The sequence below is a fragment of the Rousettus aegyptiacus genome, unplaced genomic scaffold, assembly GCF_014176215.1.
Source record: "Rousettus aegyptiacus isolate mRouAeg1 unplaced genomic scaffold, mRouAeg1.p scaffold_m13_p_2, whole genome shotgun sequence".
Lineage (NCBI taxonomy): Eukaryota > Metazoa > Chordata > Mammalia > Chiroptera > Pteropodidae > Rousettus > Rousettus aegyptiacus.
The window spans coordinates 14,343,992-14,359,478 of NW_023416295.1; the positions used below are offsets into that span (position 1 = coordinate 14,343,992).

A 15,487-nucleotide genomic window follows, 5' to 3' on the forward strand; every position below is an offset into this window, starting at 1 on the left:
GGTTCAAACATAATATCCTATGTATATAACAATCTATTTTAAGTTGAAAACTTAAATTTGAACATTTCAAAACTACATTTTTACCCATTTTTTGATGTCACATTTTACATCTTATTTTATGTATCCCTGAACTAGTTATTGTAGTTTTAATTTTGTCTCTTCACCTTCATATTAGCTGTATAAGTGACTGATCCACTACCTTTACTATATACTTTTTACAGTGAGATTTTTACTTTTGTATGTTTTATTAGTGTCATTTCTTTTCAGCTTTAAGAAGCACCTTAAAAATTTTTTGTAAGGCTTTAGTTTTTATTGCTGAGTAGTATTCTACATCAGTTCATCTCCTATTGAGAGGCATTTGGGTTGTTTCCATTTTTTGTTATTACAAACACAGCTGCAGTATTTTTGGTGGACATATAATTTCATTTGTGGGGGAGGGAGGATTGAATACTTAGGAATGAATTGCTGAGTCATAGGTAAATATGTTAAGTCACAGGTAACTTATATGAACTTCTAGTGTCCCAGAGTAGTTGCAACATTTTACTCAACCATCAGTCATATGAGAAAAGCTCAATTGTTGCACATCCTCTTCAACATTTGGTCTTGGCTGCTTTTTTAACTGTTCTAGCGTTATCATGGGTTTAATTTGCATGAAATGGTACTCCTTGTCCTTTTATATGTCAAATCTATTTACTTACATACAGTAAAACTCACCCATCTTAAGTGTGATTTGGTGAGTTTGAACAAAAGCACAAACATGAAACAATCACCAGGAAGATACAAAATATTTCCAATGCCCCCCGCCCCTTTATGGTCAGTCCCCTCCCTCATGTACAGTCCCTGGCAATCACTGATAAACTTCGTCACTACAGTTTGCCTTTTCTAGAATGTTACATAAATGGAATTATAAAGTGTGTAGTCTTGTTTCTGGCTTCTTTCACTTAGCTTAATGCTCTTGACATGTTGTTGCATGTTATGTTTATTCCTTTTTTATACCTAAGAGGTATTGCAACAGACACACAATTTGTTTATTCATTCACCAGTTGCTGGATATTTGGGTTGTTTCCAAGTTTTTGCTGTTGTGAACAAAGCTCCTGTGCACATCTGTATGCAGGAGCGAATTGCTGGGTCATATTTAAGAGTATGTTTCACTATGTAAGAAACTGCCAAGCTGTTTTCCAATGTACTATTTTGCATTCCCACCAAAACGTATATGGTCCAGTTACTCCCCATTCTGACACTTGTATTTTCAGTCTTCATTTGAGCCATTCTATTGTGTAAGGGGTGTCAGGTTTTGTATGTGTGTGTTTTGTTTTGTTTTCCAGTCTTTTTTTCTCCCCTCCTTCAAACTGTTGTGCCCAAAGCGAGCTTTCAACAGATCACAGGAAGGGAGCAGCTCTGCTACACGGCAACCCTGACTCAGAAGCAGGTCTTCTATGAATGGGTCAGCACCAGGTTCCCCAAGAAACGCACACTGTGTGACACATGAGGGAGTGACCCTTTCCCACTACTGTCTCTCTGGAGAGGCTCTCTGCTCAGGGATCAGTCCGGCATGCCCCTGGACCACCTGGGGTGTACTTGGGCACCTGCCTGCAGGGACAGTGGGGCTCAGCCACACCACCCTATCATTTGGCCTTGGTGGGATTCAAACTTACAGAGGTCGTTATAATCCCACATGTGGCAGCTTCAACTGACTGGCTCCTTAGCCAAACATATATATCAAACGTCTGAACCTATGTCATTACAGTTTTAGTTGTAGCTTTCGTTGTTCCAAAGTTGATGCAAGTTCAAGTCAAGTGAGCTGGGATCAATCCCCTAACACCAGTGAGGGTGCAAACTCTTTCAGGGGGTCTAAGAGACAAAGAAGTGTTGAGAGGTTGGATTGGAATCTCAAGCGGCATGCAATGGTGCCTCCTCGGCCATGTATCTCTGAAAATCGCCAATGTTACTAAGTCTCAAAGTAGTTGAGTTGGGGTTGGGGGCGGGGGCGGGGGCGGGGGCGGGGGAACAGTTGAGTGATTTGAACAGCAGACAGAGCTGAGCCTTAGTCTTAAAGGACAAATCTCCTGGCTGCCTTTTGTGACCTCATTTAGGTAATTAACTCAACTGGTGAGGTATGTGGAATGGACTATGTACCTAATTTACCAACCTCCTTCACTGGCCCAGTGTTTTATGCTCTCAAGGGCAATTGAGTGTGCCTTTTGGCTAGGATGACAGGGAGGGACAATCAGCCTCAACTAAATGGCTTGAAACCGAAAGAACGTACCTGTAATGACAACCGTTTCTTGGCACAACTGTTGGACTGGTATACCTGTTCTTTGGCTCTTGCTCTAGTTCAAGGTTTCTCTTTTCTGTACCACACTCCTCCCCTTTCCAGCGACCAGGCACGCATTTCTCTCTTGCTATCTCTTTCTTACCAAAGCTTCTCTTGGGATGAGGTAATAATCTCATTCAATTCATATACGTCTAGTACTTAGAGTGCTTCCTTACCCAGGGAATTTCCATTCTGACTATGAAATATTTAATCAGAGAAATAGATTCCCAACAAAGAGTGAAAGAAAATGAATGATGATGATGTTTTTGTGTGCACTGGGATGAAGCTGGAGGTGATGAGGTACCTAAGCCTGTTCTGGCCTCCTTTACTTCTAAAGGCTCCACAGCGGTTACATTTGCCTTGTGGAAAGGGTTTTTACATTTATGGCCTGCCTTTCCCTACCCAAAGAACAGGGTTTGGATAGCAAATGGAGAAAAGAGTAACCCTGCATTAAGAACCCTCTAAGTCCTAAAGGCTTTTACTATGTTTAGCTTAATTTTCAGAACCCAGAAATGTAGGTATAGTAACATTATTATTTAAAAAAAAAAAAAAAAAAACCCAAGACTTTAAAAAGTTAGACAATGTGCCCAAGGTCACACGGCAGAACTGAAATTTGAACCCAAGGTGAGCCTCCAAGACTTGTGCTCTTTTCCTATCACAAGGCCACCTCTTCATTAGTATTCCTGAGTGAATGTGAAGTAAACAGGAACAGTGACCACCCTCCTGGCCTTCCAACCCAAATCCTCACTCTACTCCAGAAACGCTGTACTTCATTCCTCGATGCAGGAGTACTCACTCGTCTTTCTCCAAACAGGGACTGGATAGGTTATCAACTTAGGAAAACAACTGACGTGACTGACAAACATTTATTCTACGATATTCCCAAATTTAAAATAAAAAAAAAAATCTCATTACTTCCCCCAAATTCCTTATTCAGCTAAATAACTTATACTGTGGATATTCGTTGCTAAGTGTGTATGCTAAATGCTTAAAAAGCAAGACTTAATTTTCTCTCAAGGGTGAAAGGGAAATATGATACAGAAGCCTCATTCCTTCTCCTACCCTGCAAAACACTCACACCTACTACTCAAATGCAATGAATATTTAAAAAAATGTTCGTTCGAACCCATTTTAAACTACTAAGGATACTCTATTTTCATCATTCATTCAATTTCATAAGTCCTCCGTGCCTCCCCCGTACCCCATTTCCATCATGCTGCAATGCCAGTCCCCTCTCCAGTTACCGTGATAGCAGTGGACTGGTTGTGCTGTCTGGGGATTCTCAGAGGCAGGCCAAAGAACTGAAGCTGGTTTCCACGGAGCAAACCAGCCCAGGCAGGCCCCCATACCTAAGCCCTTGCACCAGAGAACCAGCCACAACAAAACTGCTTAAGCAGGTGGCGAGTTTTCTTAGGAAGACTGCTTACTGCCGCTGTTATAAGGTTCATTGGGACATTTTTGCATCCAGGTAGGACAAGAGGGAGTTATCTTCAAGGACCTTTCTTGCTGGGATGAAAACTGAAGTCCTTACTATGGAATAGCAAGAGCTGCCCCAGGAATCTGCCACCAAGCTTTCTTCACAACTGTCAAGACAGCCTTCACTTTGGCCAGCACAGTCACTTGCGGGGCCTGAAACCCAATAAGGGCTCTTAAGTGATTTTTCTCTGGCTCCATCCTAACTTGCCACAGAACTCCAGGAGTAATGAAACAAGGTAGTTTCCACCTTTCCAAAGCGTAGAGAGAACAAAGGCAGAGAGCCCAAGATGAGACCATAAGCAGAGCTTCCTGCTTGACGTGCAAGGGTCAAAACTTGGGAAGCACAGACAAGAGCCAGTTGGCTTCTTCTTGGGCCCTGCTGCTCAAAAAATGGAGCAAAGGGATTGCAGGGCTGGGGAAGGGGCAGGCAGCAACCAGGAAGTGCTGGGTTAAGAAAGAGCAAGTTCAAGAGAAAACAACCTTTCCCATCCACACTCTACCACCTTGGCTTCCCCTGGGCCCCATTTGGCCCCAGGGAAGAGAAGCAGAACTTCTGGTTCAGGTGCTTGTGCCCTTGGAGACCTCCACCTGGACAGTTCATGCAAACATTTATTGAACACTCATTACTTTACTGAGTCTTGGGGAGGGAGGCACATTCAAGTCGAGAGTACAGGTTTAGTCGGAAGGCTGACTAGAAGCCTGCTGTGCAATGGTGACTGCTCTTGAAACACAGCTGCCAAGCCAGCAGACTGTTTGCCCTGGTGACCTGTGAGCCAGACCCCACTAAACAGTGACAGCGAAGGGGGTAAGCAGAGCATGAGCCTTCCTCTGGATTGCGGGGAAATCACAGTCCCTTCTACCCTCCCCCAGGACTGTGTCCTTTAATATACGGACAATAGAGACTGGGATTATCTGGGCTCCTTCACTGGGGCTACAGGAAATTCATAATGTTCAGAGAACCTCTTACTCTCAGAAAGCCAAGAGCTAAACAGGTAACATTCTAGAGAGAAAAGTCTAGAAGGCTGATCTAGCAGTGATACGAGGTCAGACTAGGAAGACCTAGGGCTTCTGGAATGGTGGACGTATGAAAAGACAAATGGTCAGGTAGGGGGGAAGTCCCCGAGACTACTGTAATGGAAAACGGGTCCATCACGTCATGGCCTCCCCCGTCTACTGAGGAAGTCTGAAGGTGTCTGAAAGGGGAGCCTCAGGACAGAGGGGTACAGAAGGAGGGTGAGACCTGAGGAAATGAGGACCTTCGGAAGCACCTCAATTATAAGGGACTTCAGGCCAAACACGTCCACTCTGTTTTCTCCTCTTGAACTCTAATTCGATCACTGCACCAAGGCCTAAAACAAACCACACGTGGCTCTCTGAAAGTAGAAACCAAACCCTGCTTTATAAGGCTGAGTGGCCATTATTGGCTTCTCTGCTGAGATATGAGGTACCAGCCAGTGAACCTTCCTCACCTTTTCCCCGTCCCTACCACCCCTCCAGCCCTCCAGATATCCATCTGCAATTCAATCACTTCAAAAAATACTCTGAGGAGGGACAAGGTGGAGGGGGCGGGGGCTCCGGCTCGCCAGTTCCCCTGAGGTAGTTAACACTGGTGCTCCCGGCAGGGGGCTAGTGGACAGAGGCCAGTCATGGGCTCACAGCAGCCAGAAGGCAGTCACCAGTTGACTGGAAGGTGGGAGAAGCAGAGAGTCTGGAAGGCTGCCCAGAGTTCTTGATCACAGGTAACAGCTGAGAGGAGAGGATGGGCTCTTTGCCAGTGTCCTCGCTGTCCTTTGAAGAAACAGGTTTCCTGGGGAAAGAGGAAAGGCCAGCTTGAGTCTTCTTGGGCTTGGGTGTGATCCCATCTTCAGAGGGTGGTGTGATTTCCCCGGAGCTATGTTTTCTGAAGGGAATAGGTGGAGAAAGAAATGGCTGAGACACTGGGTAGCTGAGCTCAACCTGTGATCTGCCTTCAGAGTCTGGGCCGCGCATTCACAACATTATGGTGTTATAGACCATAATTATGTGAAAGTATAAATAACCATGAAATCTATTTTATTTATCTTAAGGCTTGAGAGCTTAAGTGCAAGTGCGAATGTGTATGAGGGTACGCGGGCTAGGGAGTTCTACGGCTAGTGGGTATGGCTGAGAGAGGACACTGGAGATGATCCTGTGCTCAGCTCAGCTTTGCTGGGCATACCAAGAGCCACCAGGAGGAGGTTACCCCCAATCAGAGAATGCTGATCTCATTACAATCTGAGAAGAGAGGAAGGAGGAAAACTCCCTGAACTCGCACTCAACACCATCCCCTTGCCCAGGTAACACTCACCCCAGCTTGCTCGTCTCCGATTTAAAGAAAGCATTGAGTGCCGTGTCACCCTTTGGGACCGTCAGAAGTGATGTCGGGAGAGACCACTAAAAGCAAAGAAAGTAACGAGGCCAAAAGGGTGAGGGAGAGATCAGGCAGAAGTGTTAGGGGTCCTAGCACTCGCTCTCAGCTCTGCCTCTGAGTGATTGTGGGGCTCCCCCACTTCCGTACCCTTCAGGCATGGGCCCATATGGGGAAAGGACTTGGTTCTCTCCCAATTCAGACAAAAAGTTGAGGCTACAAAGCAATTTTTGATCCTTGAAAGATAAGCACTCAGGGAATCCTAGGAGGAATCATTTCCTTGAAAAGGAAGGGCAGGTCATGAGACACAGGGGCAGGGCCTAGGGGAGAAGTGAGAGGGTGTGGACCTACACTCAACCCATGCTGTACTCTTCAGGCAGAGGACGGAGGCCCTGAGACAGAGCTGCCCCCTCCCCTCAATGGCATCACTCACCACTGGAGCAGAATCAGAGATGGCTCCTGTGTGGAACCCCTTGTAGCACCAACTCCGAAGCAGATCTACTCCTAGGACAAGATTAGCAGGGGTGGGATTTAAGAGGGTGGAATCAACTGGCCAATTCTTCTTGCCAGGGAGGCCCATTTCTTGGTCTACTGGGATTTAATCTCTTATGAAACATGGCCTCCTTCGGGCAGAGAGGACGCATCACCTTTGAGCTTGTTGCCATGGTACTTCTGTTCCCACTGGGTGGTAAGAATGTTGAAATATCGTGGCTGATCAAAAAAGCGGAGATAGCGAGAAGCAATTCGAGAAGGAAAAATTCGTTCAAATTGACCCCGGCGAGAAAACTCGTCCTCCATCTCGACCAGAACTCGAACATCGTCTGGCGTCAGGACATCCAGCACAGATGCATAGAACTCCTGTGGCCCAAGGGGCAGGGACGAAGAGGGCGAGACAGAAAGTGTAAGCTTGAGGCAGAGAATCAAGTAGCTGGGGGACAAGGAACCCAACTCTGGGGTCCTAGGGCCCTACGAATGACTCTCAGGGGACCACCAAGGCAGCCTGGTAGGCCAGCTCTGGACCTCATTTGTTCCCAAGTCTACTAAACTTAGCTGGGGGATGAAGATACGCCCGTTTGGGGTAAGAGGGGCCACCAGGGCACAGAGGTTAAATCTTTTGTTGGATAGAGTTGAGATCAGAATTCAGCAACTCAGATTTGGCAATAGCCTCGTGTCTGCCACTCTTCCATCTGGCTCCCTCACCTGCTCTGAGAAAGACAAGCCTTTCAGGGGCTCACTGCACCTCGGGGAAAGAAACCAAAAGGGTTTACAGCTCGGAGAACAGGGGTTGGCTAGTACAGCATTTTGCTAAGAGCGGTAGTTCTTGAACATGTGATAAAGGCCATGGAATGATGTGCATGTCAACATCTCTCTGCCTACCAAGGGGATCACGGACCTGGGTTAGGAAACCTTGCCCTAGACAGAAGAAAAACTGGTTACCTTCATGCTCCAAAAGTTTGAGCAAGGAAGCCTTCTGCTGGCCCTGGGAGGGAAGGCAATCTCCTACCTGATCAGGAGTTTTCTGGGCCAAGTAATAGGCTTTCTTCATCTTCTGTGCAGTGAAGTGCTCTGGTGTCATTTGAGATTTGTCCCTAGGGGAGCTGGGCAGGCTAAGGTAGGGGGTGAAAAGGGAGAAAGGGGAAGTTCAGCATCTTTACAACCTGAGGACATGTGCAAAGAGGGTCCAACCCAGGAAGACTCACTTCTCAAGAAATGACAAAGAAATACGGGCAGACATTTGTTACTTGAGTAGATCAGACTGCAATGCACTCCGTACTAGCCTAAGAGTCAAGTACTATGGAAGAACTAAAAGACTACCAAGTACCCTCTCTAGGTTGTATTTCGATGGTAAAAAAAAAAAAAAAAAGAAAGAAAGAAAAAAGAAAAGAAAAAGAAAAAAAAGAGAGAAACTCTGGAATAATTGCTGTATACCTCAGTTTAGTTAAACTGCATCAACACTACGGGCTGTGTGATCCTGGGCAAATTACTTGACCTCCCTGGGCCCCAGTTTCATCATCCACATTACTACAATTCCTACTGAGAGATGCAAGGACAGCCTCCAAGAGGATGGCAGGTGTCAAAAGACAAACAGCAGCACAGAGCCAAGCATGAGTCTAAAGGCGTGACAGGGAAAGCAAGTTTTGTTACCAGCAAATCAGGAATTGAATTCCAGCTCTACCACTTTTTAGCTGACCTTGGCTGGGCTACTTAATCCCAGTGTTTTTCAGCTTCCTCATCTGTAAACTAAAGCTACCAATATCAGCCTCACGGGGCTGTGAGGATAAGTTACAGGTTTTTCCTTACACACAGCAGGTACTGACTGAATATCTGTTCCCTTCCCTTGAGAGTGGTTCCGAGTGGTCTGGGGATATGAAAGAGAGAGCCCACACTAAGGTAGCTTCCCAGGATGGTGCCTGGAGCTAGGCTTTGCTATATGGGTAAGGTTGCAATAGGGCGGTCTGGCTGAGGGGATTATCAGGAGGAAGAAACCTCACAAGCAAATGAGGGGACGCTATGGCGCAAAGTGAGAGGCAACAAACGTTTCAGAGACTGGATTAACTGACCTTTAAGGATCCTTCGAACCCTGAGTTCTATGAGTGATTGGTCTTCAGAGTATAGAAGCCTACAGAGTACAGGGCAAAGGGAAGGGTGCCTGGGAAGAGGAGGCCGGGGCCTTACATGTCTTTGTGAGGAGTTTAAAGCTGATTCTCCATGCCCAGTGGAGGTTCCTGAGCAGGGGAACGGTATAGCTGAACGTGCTTTTAAGGGTGCTGACATGGCAGAGGTGTGTGGGTAGACTGCAGAAGCAGACTGAGCAGCAAGAGACAGCAAGCAAGAGGGAGCGCCCAGACACCATTCCTTTCCAGAACCACGATGGGGCTGTTCACGCCTCTAGCTGAGCCGCAGGTAAGCAAGGAGGCTGACCTGGTTGTGGAGCTGCTGGAGCTGCTGGAGCTGGAAATTATATCCTCTGTGTTGGGCAGAACAAAGCCCGCCAGGTTCAGAAGGTCGCGGATCATCTGGCCTTTGATGCTGATGTCCAGCGGAGAGTTGGAGTGGAGGCTTCGGGGGAAGGATACAAAGAGTGGTAAAAGCACACTCCAAAACTGTTTCCGGTCACATGTCTGCTAAGTCAGTGCTAGCCCCATGGACTCCCTGGCTTCCCTAGGATGAAAGGGCTCTGTCGAATTCATGAGCACCATCGTGGGTGTCTTCTTGCCCCACAGATGGCAAATAACCTTTCTCGGAGTGGTTCTGCCTATGACTTCCATTTGCTAGGGGAAAGCGGGTGGTGGGATCAAGTTCGAAAGAAGCGCTTTTAACAAAGAACCTTGAGAAAATGGCCAAGAATGAGTAGATGAGCAAACATACAGATGATACAGGGAAAAGTCAAATTCTAGTGAAGGAAAGGTCTGCCCAAAGTAAGCAAGACTAAAGCAGAAATAGGATCATGAGGACACAGACGGGGTTCTTCTGTGAGCACCCTGAGAATGCCACCTACCTCGGGGAAATGTTGACTTCCAGGACCCAAGGCTTGAGGTTCTCATCCAGCATGATGTCGAAACCAAAGAGCTCATGGCAGCTGTAAGATCGCCGCACGTACATCTTCAGCAGGCTGGTCACGTACGGTTCCGACCTGGTTATAAGGAGGAAGAAGTATTCAGCCCAGCTCTTCCCAGAGGGCTTTACCCAGAGCTGCCCTGCCAGTGGAGGGGCCCAGAGATGGGAGACCAGAGGCAGGCCAGAAAAAGCAGCCCTTGGGAGAGGCCTCTGCCTAGGGGCCAGCTTCTGGGGATGAACTGCAGTAGAAGAGCAGAGTTTAACTCTATCCACTCCTTCCTATCCCCTGTCCCCAGGAACTGAAGCACGGCATGGTCAAAGTCTGAAACAGAGCAGAGTGGAGGACCATGAGAAAAGAGGGGGTCCAGTGGCAGGCCCCACACCAAGGTGGCAGAGGGACTCACGAGATGATGGTTTTGACAACAACATCCTTTATCTTCTCCCAGATGGCATCGCTATTGACTCCCTTCTGGCTCAGGTAGTTCCACAAAGCCTTCAGTGCCCTGCAAGGCAGGAGAGGGGGCGGGAGTTACAGTCTAGGAACTGAGTGATAAAGAAGAGAGAAAGAAAAGGGAATAAGAAGCCCGTATCTTCATATCTCTTCTTTTGATCTTCTGAATTAAGAAAGATGAGCTTGGATGCAAATAAACCAATTATGAATTGCCAAGTGTTTCTATAATCTTTGGATCTCATATTAATCCTCCACTCACCATCTTCCTGAACCTCCCCAAACCCCAGACCCCTGTGCTTCTCTAGGCCTCCGTTTGGCAGGGACGATGCCTAGGTACCATTTGTGGCCCTGGCAGGCCGTTTCATCCGCATTGGCTTGGTACTCAGCATTCTTTTTATTGACACTGTAGTTGGTCAGGTGCATGAACTTGTTGCCGAGGCTCTTCATGGACGGGGAATACCTGAAAGTGAGGAGAAAGGCAGAGGTGAGATGGTGAGGCAGCAGACAGACGATGGTCCAAACATTTCCCCAAATCTTGAGGAGGGAAAGGACAAGTGCACAGATGTTTTCAGATGCACAAGAGCCTCAGACGTATGTCTCCTGGTAAGATTTCAAGAACATCACAGCTAAACTCATCTCCTTTATCCTACCTCAATCCTGCAGGAAGACCCTCCCTAGATTCAGGGAAATAGAGAACCTCCTTAATTCCCATTCCTCGTGTGATACTGTGATTTATAATAAGAAATATATATATCGGTCCCTGCCCCCAGTTCCTGGCACAGAGCTCCTAAAATCCTTATAAGTCCCTGAGTGATAAAAGCATTGAGCATCTTTTGTTCTAATGTTTGGTCTCTGGCTCTAGTTCCGGACACAGGGCTCCTTAAATCCTTGCGATTTCCTGGATGCTACGAGTGCCTTTTTTCTAATGAGGTGATTTTGGGTGGGCTCCTGGAGGAGAAGTAGTGACCAGAAATACCAAGTCATGACTAGAAGCTTGGAATTTTCAACCCAGCCCTCCATTCTCTTGAGAAGGAAGATGGGCTGAAAATGGAGTTACTGATTGATCATGCCTATGTGCCGAAGCCTCCGTAAGAATCCCAACAGTGCGGGATGTGAGAGCTTCTGGGCAGGTGAACACGCGGAGGGTGAGCTGGGAGCGCGCCACGCCCCTTCCCACATACCTTGCCCTACGCATCTCTTCCATCTGGATGTCTGTCTGTATCCTTTGTCATACCTTTTTTTTTTTTTTTTCATACTAAACTAGCAAACATAAGTACACTGTTTTCCTAAGTTTTGTGAGCTGCTCCACCAAATTAATCGAACCCAAAAAGGAGGTCATGGGAACCTCTGATTTATAGCTGGTAGGTCAGAAGCACACGTGGCAACCTGGACTTGTGACTGGCACCTGACGTGGGAGGTTGGGGAGCCTCGTGAGGTTGAGCCCCTAACCTGCTGGAACCGACTCTATCTCCCGGTAGATGTTGTCAAAACTGAGCTACGCTGTAGGACACCAAGCTGGTACTGCAGGGAATTGCTTGGTGTGGGGGAAAAAAACCCACATATTTGGTGACCACGAGTGTCAGAAGTGTCATGTGTAAAAGTAAAGGAGCCACAAAGGGGGACAGGAAGACTAGGTTTTCCCAAATACCCCACCTTCTCCTTTGCTAACGAAAACTACCAAAACATTTGTTATTTTTGTTGGGCGTCCTCCAGTTTCCCTTCCTCTCAGAAAAGCAAATCTCCGAAGCTATCGGGGTAACACCTCACCACTGCCACATACTTGCAACTGGCGAAGCGGACAAGTCCATCTGAAAAGAGGTAAATCCGTAGAGGATCATAGGAGGTGACGTAAACATAGATTCGCAGATCAAACTTGCTGCCACTGATGAGGTAGGGTTTGTGTAGATACCTGTGCAGGGAAAGGCCAGCTTCAGAGACATGGCGGACGAGAGCGGGCTCAGTGAGTGAGCGAGCCACGGCAAAAGCCAGCTAACAGGCCCCTAGATAAAGATTTAACACATTCCCCATTTGCCTCGAGTATACTTGCTGGTGGCACTTGCGGCTGCAGCCTTTGCCCCAAGATAACTCACAGATCACAGTCCTAACCTCACCCCCAAAGTCTGCCACAAAATATCTCCCTTTCATTATTATTTTCGCATTTCTCTAGTATAGCGAAAGTCTTTTGAGACAAATGATATCATTCTATTTATAGCATTCTGTTTTTAGTAGTGGCATTTCCATTTACAAAATTTAGTAATTCTTGATCGCTGAAATTGTCAAGATCCTAGAAAATGTAGCATTCCTATGTGTAATGTTAACGCTGGCAGCGAGCTGCATTTTTTTTCCTAAACAGGAAAAGAGTTAAAACAGTTGGCTGAAAAAAGTCTTTGGTTGGGAGGACAAAAGGCAGAAAAACATGGTAAAAAAGGGAACTTTCATGGGAAAGAAATGCGAAAATGAGGAGCGGGATCTGAGCTGGAGGAAGGCTCACCTCTGTACCAGAAGGGGCCTTCGCTTGGGGAGCTGACTCCACTTGTGAATGACCTGGATGCCAATGCCTCGAGCTGATGCTGGCTGGAAGTGAAAAGGGGATGAGATTTGCTCCTGGCCCCCGACTCTGCCGTTCCCACTCTCAGACCATGGTCTACTACCCACTGTGACGCACTCACTGGTTTAACAATCCACTTTTGGCGGCTGCTGCTCTCCCAGGCTTTGCGCAGGAGCTTGGCATCCTGGGGCAGGATAAAGGACTGGGGGAAGAAACTGAACTCCTTCTTGCCAAAGCGGCTCTGCATGCGGGATAGGTTCCGCCACAGTCGGTCCTTTCGCCCAATCTGGAATGAACCTGGGAAGTGGTTTAGCTACCGGAGGAACAAAGGGTAAGAGCAGGGAGAGGGCCCAGGTAAGATCACAAGGAAGACAGCAGCACACACTATCCCATTCCAACTTCCTTAACAACTTTCTGAGCTCCTGGTCCACCTTCTTATCACTAATAGTCCTTACAACATTCAGCTGCTGAGCACTCACCAAAAGATAATTAAATCACAACAAAATTCAGTGCCCTCTAGTTGATGGTTCATGACATAATAGTGATTCGGACAGACAAGATATCCACCTTAAGTGCAAAGAAAAAGCTGTTAAGTCTTTTTCCACAGCAGTCTGGGGGACAAACACAGGCAAGCACCTGGTCTTCAGTAAGTCTGCGGGCAAGGGATTCATTCATTCCAACATGAGACCAGAGTCCTCTTTACACATATTTGGCTTGGAAAAAGGGAGATAATGTGCAGTGGTTATAGGGGAAACATAACAAATTGAAAAGACACTGCATCTCAAGACATTAGAGAAAAAAGTGTCTTTGAGGGGCTATGACGGCTGAACTGCTTAGATGTGTGCGATCTGCTAGGCTCTCCACTGCACCTCCTTCCTGTACTTTCTTCACACCTCTATAAACCTTTCTGCTTCTCCGTGGTCATCCACCTCTTCCCTCAATACCAGCCTCTTCCCGCCTAGTCCAAACTCCTGGGGAAGAGTGCCCCAGAAAGGGCGCCTACCTTCTGATGCTCCCGAATGGATCGGAAACTAGGAGACTTCATGTGGTGACCCCAGCAGCCCAGCCAGTCATCATTTTCTACAGAAGGGACATCGGGGAGTCAGTCCTGCTAGCAGCTCAGTTCCCGGGACAGAGAGGCCCAGAGGTCCCAGAAATACCACTGGGACTGGGCGCAGCTCCCAGACCCTATTTTCTAAGAGTTACCATGGAGCTGTCCTACGTGAGACCCTGGGGTCAGGGGCAGAACAATGTCCCTCTGTCTTCCAATTTTGAGGAATAGGCTCCGTGCCAGGGAGTTCAAAGCTATGTCCTCCTAACAGGTTGGAAACTTCAGGACAGGGTCCCCACGCAGCAGGAGGTCTCTAGGCTCTCCTCCTGCTCAAAGCCCATCTTTTGGGGCCAAGGACAGGCTCACAGTAAAGCAAGTGACTCACTCTTGCTGATTTTGAAGTGGGACCTTCCGATGGTCTGCTTGACAATGTTGGGGGTCACTGCACTCATCTTCCACCGGAGCAGCTTCCTCTGTTCCCAGGGAAGTTTCTCCACTAAGGAAAAGGGAGTGGGGTGGTAGAGAAGAGCAGGAGCATCACAGTGAGAAGAGAAAAAAGAAGGCACTACTGCTCACCCCTCCCTGGGTAGAAAAGTCACTAAGTATTATTCCAGATCAGAATTTCAACGGAGCGCACTTTGGGGAAGAAAAAGGGCTGCATGGGGATGAAAAGCACAGAAAGGAGAAAAAGTTGAAAAGGGGGGGGAAGATTAGAGGGCAAGAAAGAAGCATGAGATTATGGGGCTGAAAAGGGTCAGCTCAAGGACAAACAAGAAAAGGGTCCCGATATCAGACCAGTGAACCAGGTGGGGAACTGAGCACCATAACAGCCGTTCTAGAAAGCCCCTCCTACCCTTCTCCCACTTCCTCCCTTCTCCTGGGGGCTCTTCTGAGCTCAGACACTAAGGTTTACCTCTCTCATCCCGGGTGCCAAAATAGATGGTAGGGGGCACGTTGGGAAAGAGACTATAGATGAGAGCTGGTCGGACAACTTTCTCACTGGCAAGAGGTTTGGTCAGAATCTCCATGCAGCTTCTAAGAAGAAAAACAGACACACAGTACAGAAAGGTAAGCCACAGTCTTTAAGTGTCGTTACTATTACATACACTTTCTTTTAGGGTGCTGTCTTTTAAATTGTATTTCTACAAAGACAAGTGCTCAATAATTATTTTGCAAGTATTACTCAATAAGGTGCTAGGGCTAATACAACCACACCATTAAATGTCACTGAAAGACAAGGCTTTCCAATATTTTATTCTGTGATACAGTTCCAAAATTTCCTGTGAGAAGCCATGGCCTGGGGAAGTCCCTGTAAAGAGCGGTTCTGGGAGCAGGTAATGAGTTTGGGTGGATACCAGTAGAATATGCTACACTAAGACGAAGAAAAATAAAGTGAGAAAAAGCATATGGATAATTAAAAGGAAGAAAAGTAGAAAAGACTTCAGAAGAGGCATAGAGATTTTTAAAAAGAAAAATGGAAAAGGCAACAAAGAAAACAAACAGTGATACTTCTAACTCGTTTTATATTTAGGTGTAGCTGATAATACACAGTTGATCAATGCTCTTCTCCATTTGGAAGATGATTTGTGACACCAGATTTTTATGTAACAGTGTAGCAATGCTGATCTGAGTATCTGGGGCAGTGGGCCATGGGGTCCCTAGTGTTATTCCAACAATGGCTCGGCCAAGGCTATCTCAGGGGT

At 47.0% G+C, this 15,487-nt stretch overlaps 1 protein-coding gene across 5 annotated transcripts in view; it reads right to left on the bottom strand.

The window, feature by feature from the left end:
* Window positions 1-3,169: 3,169 nt before the first annotated feature.
* TTLL4 (tubulin tyrosine ligase like 4) overlaps window positions 3,170-15,487 on the bottom strand; it is a 36,512-nt gene continuing 24,194 nt past the window's right edge. For 4 of the 5 annotated variants that reach the window (XM_016156810.2, XM_016156806.2, XM_016156808.2 and 1 more), the window contains 15 exons: window positions 14,698-14,819; window positions 14,170-14,280; window positions 13,737-13,813; window positions 12,855-13,046; window positions 12,677-12,759; window positions 11,966-12,094; window positions 10,523-10,645; window positions 10,139-10,237; window positions 9,676-9,810; window positions 9,099-9,236; window positions 7,681-7,783; window positions 6,824-7,034; window positions 6,610-6,680; window positions 6,117-6,202; window positions 3,170-5,690 (listed from right to left, as the gene is read on the bottom strand). In XM_016156810.2, the coding sequence (XP_016012296.1) occupies window positions 5,435-5,690; window positions 6,117-6,202; window positions 6,610-6,680; window positions 6,824-7,034; window positions 7,681-7,783; window positions 9,099-9,236; window positions 9,676-9,810; window positions 10,139-10,237; window positions 10,523-10,645; window positions 11,966-12,094; window positions 12,677-12,759; window positions 12,855-13,046; window positions 13,737-13,813; window positions 14,170-14,280; window positions 14,698-14,819 (1,936 nt within the window). In that variant the 3' untranslated portion in view covers window positions 3,170-5,434. The remainder of the gene's footprint in view (window positions 5,691-6,116; window positions 6,203-6,609; window positions 6,681-6,823; window positions 7,035-7,680; window positions 7,784-9,098; window positions 9,237-9,675; window positions 9,811-10,138; window positions 10,238-10,522; window positions 10,646-11,965; window positions 12,095-12,676; window positions 12,760-12,854; window positions 13,047-13,736; window positions 13,814-14,169; window positions 14,281-14,697; window positions 14,820-15,487) is intronic. The other variant, XM_016156811.2, reaches the window with a different exon arrangement.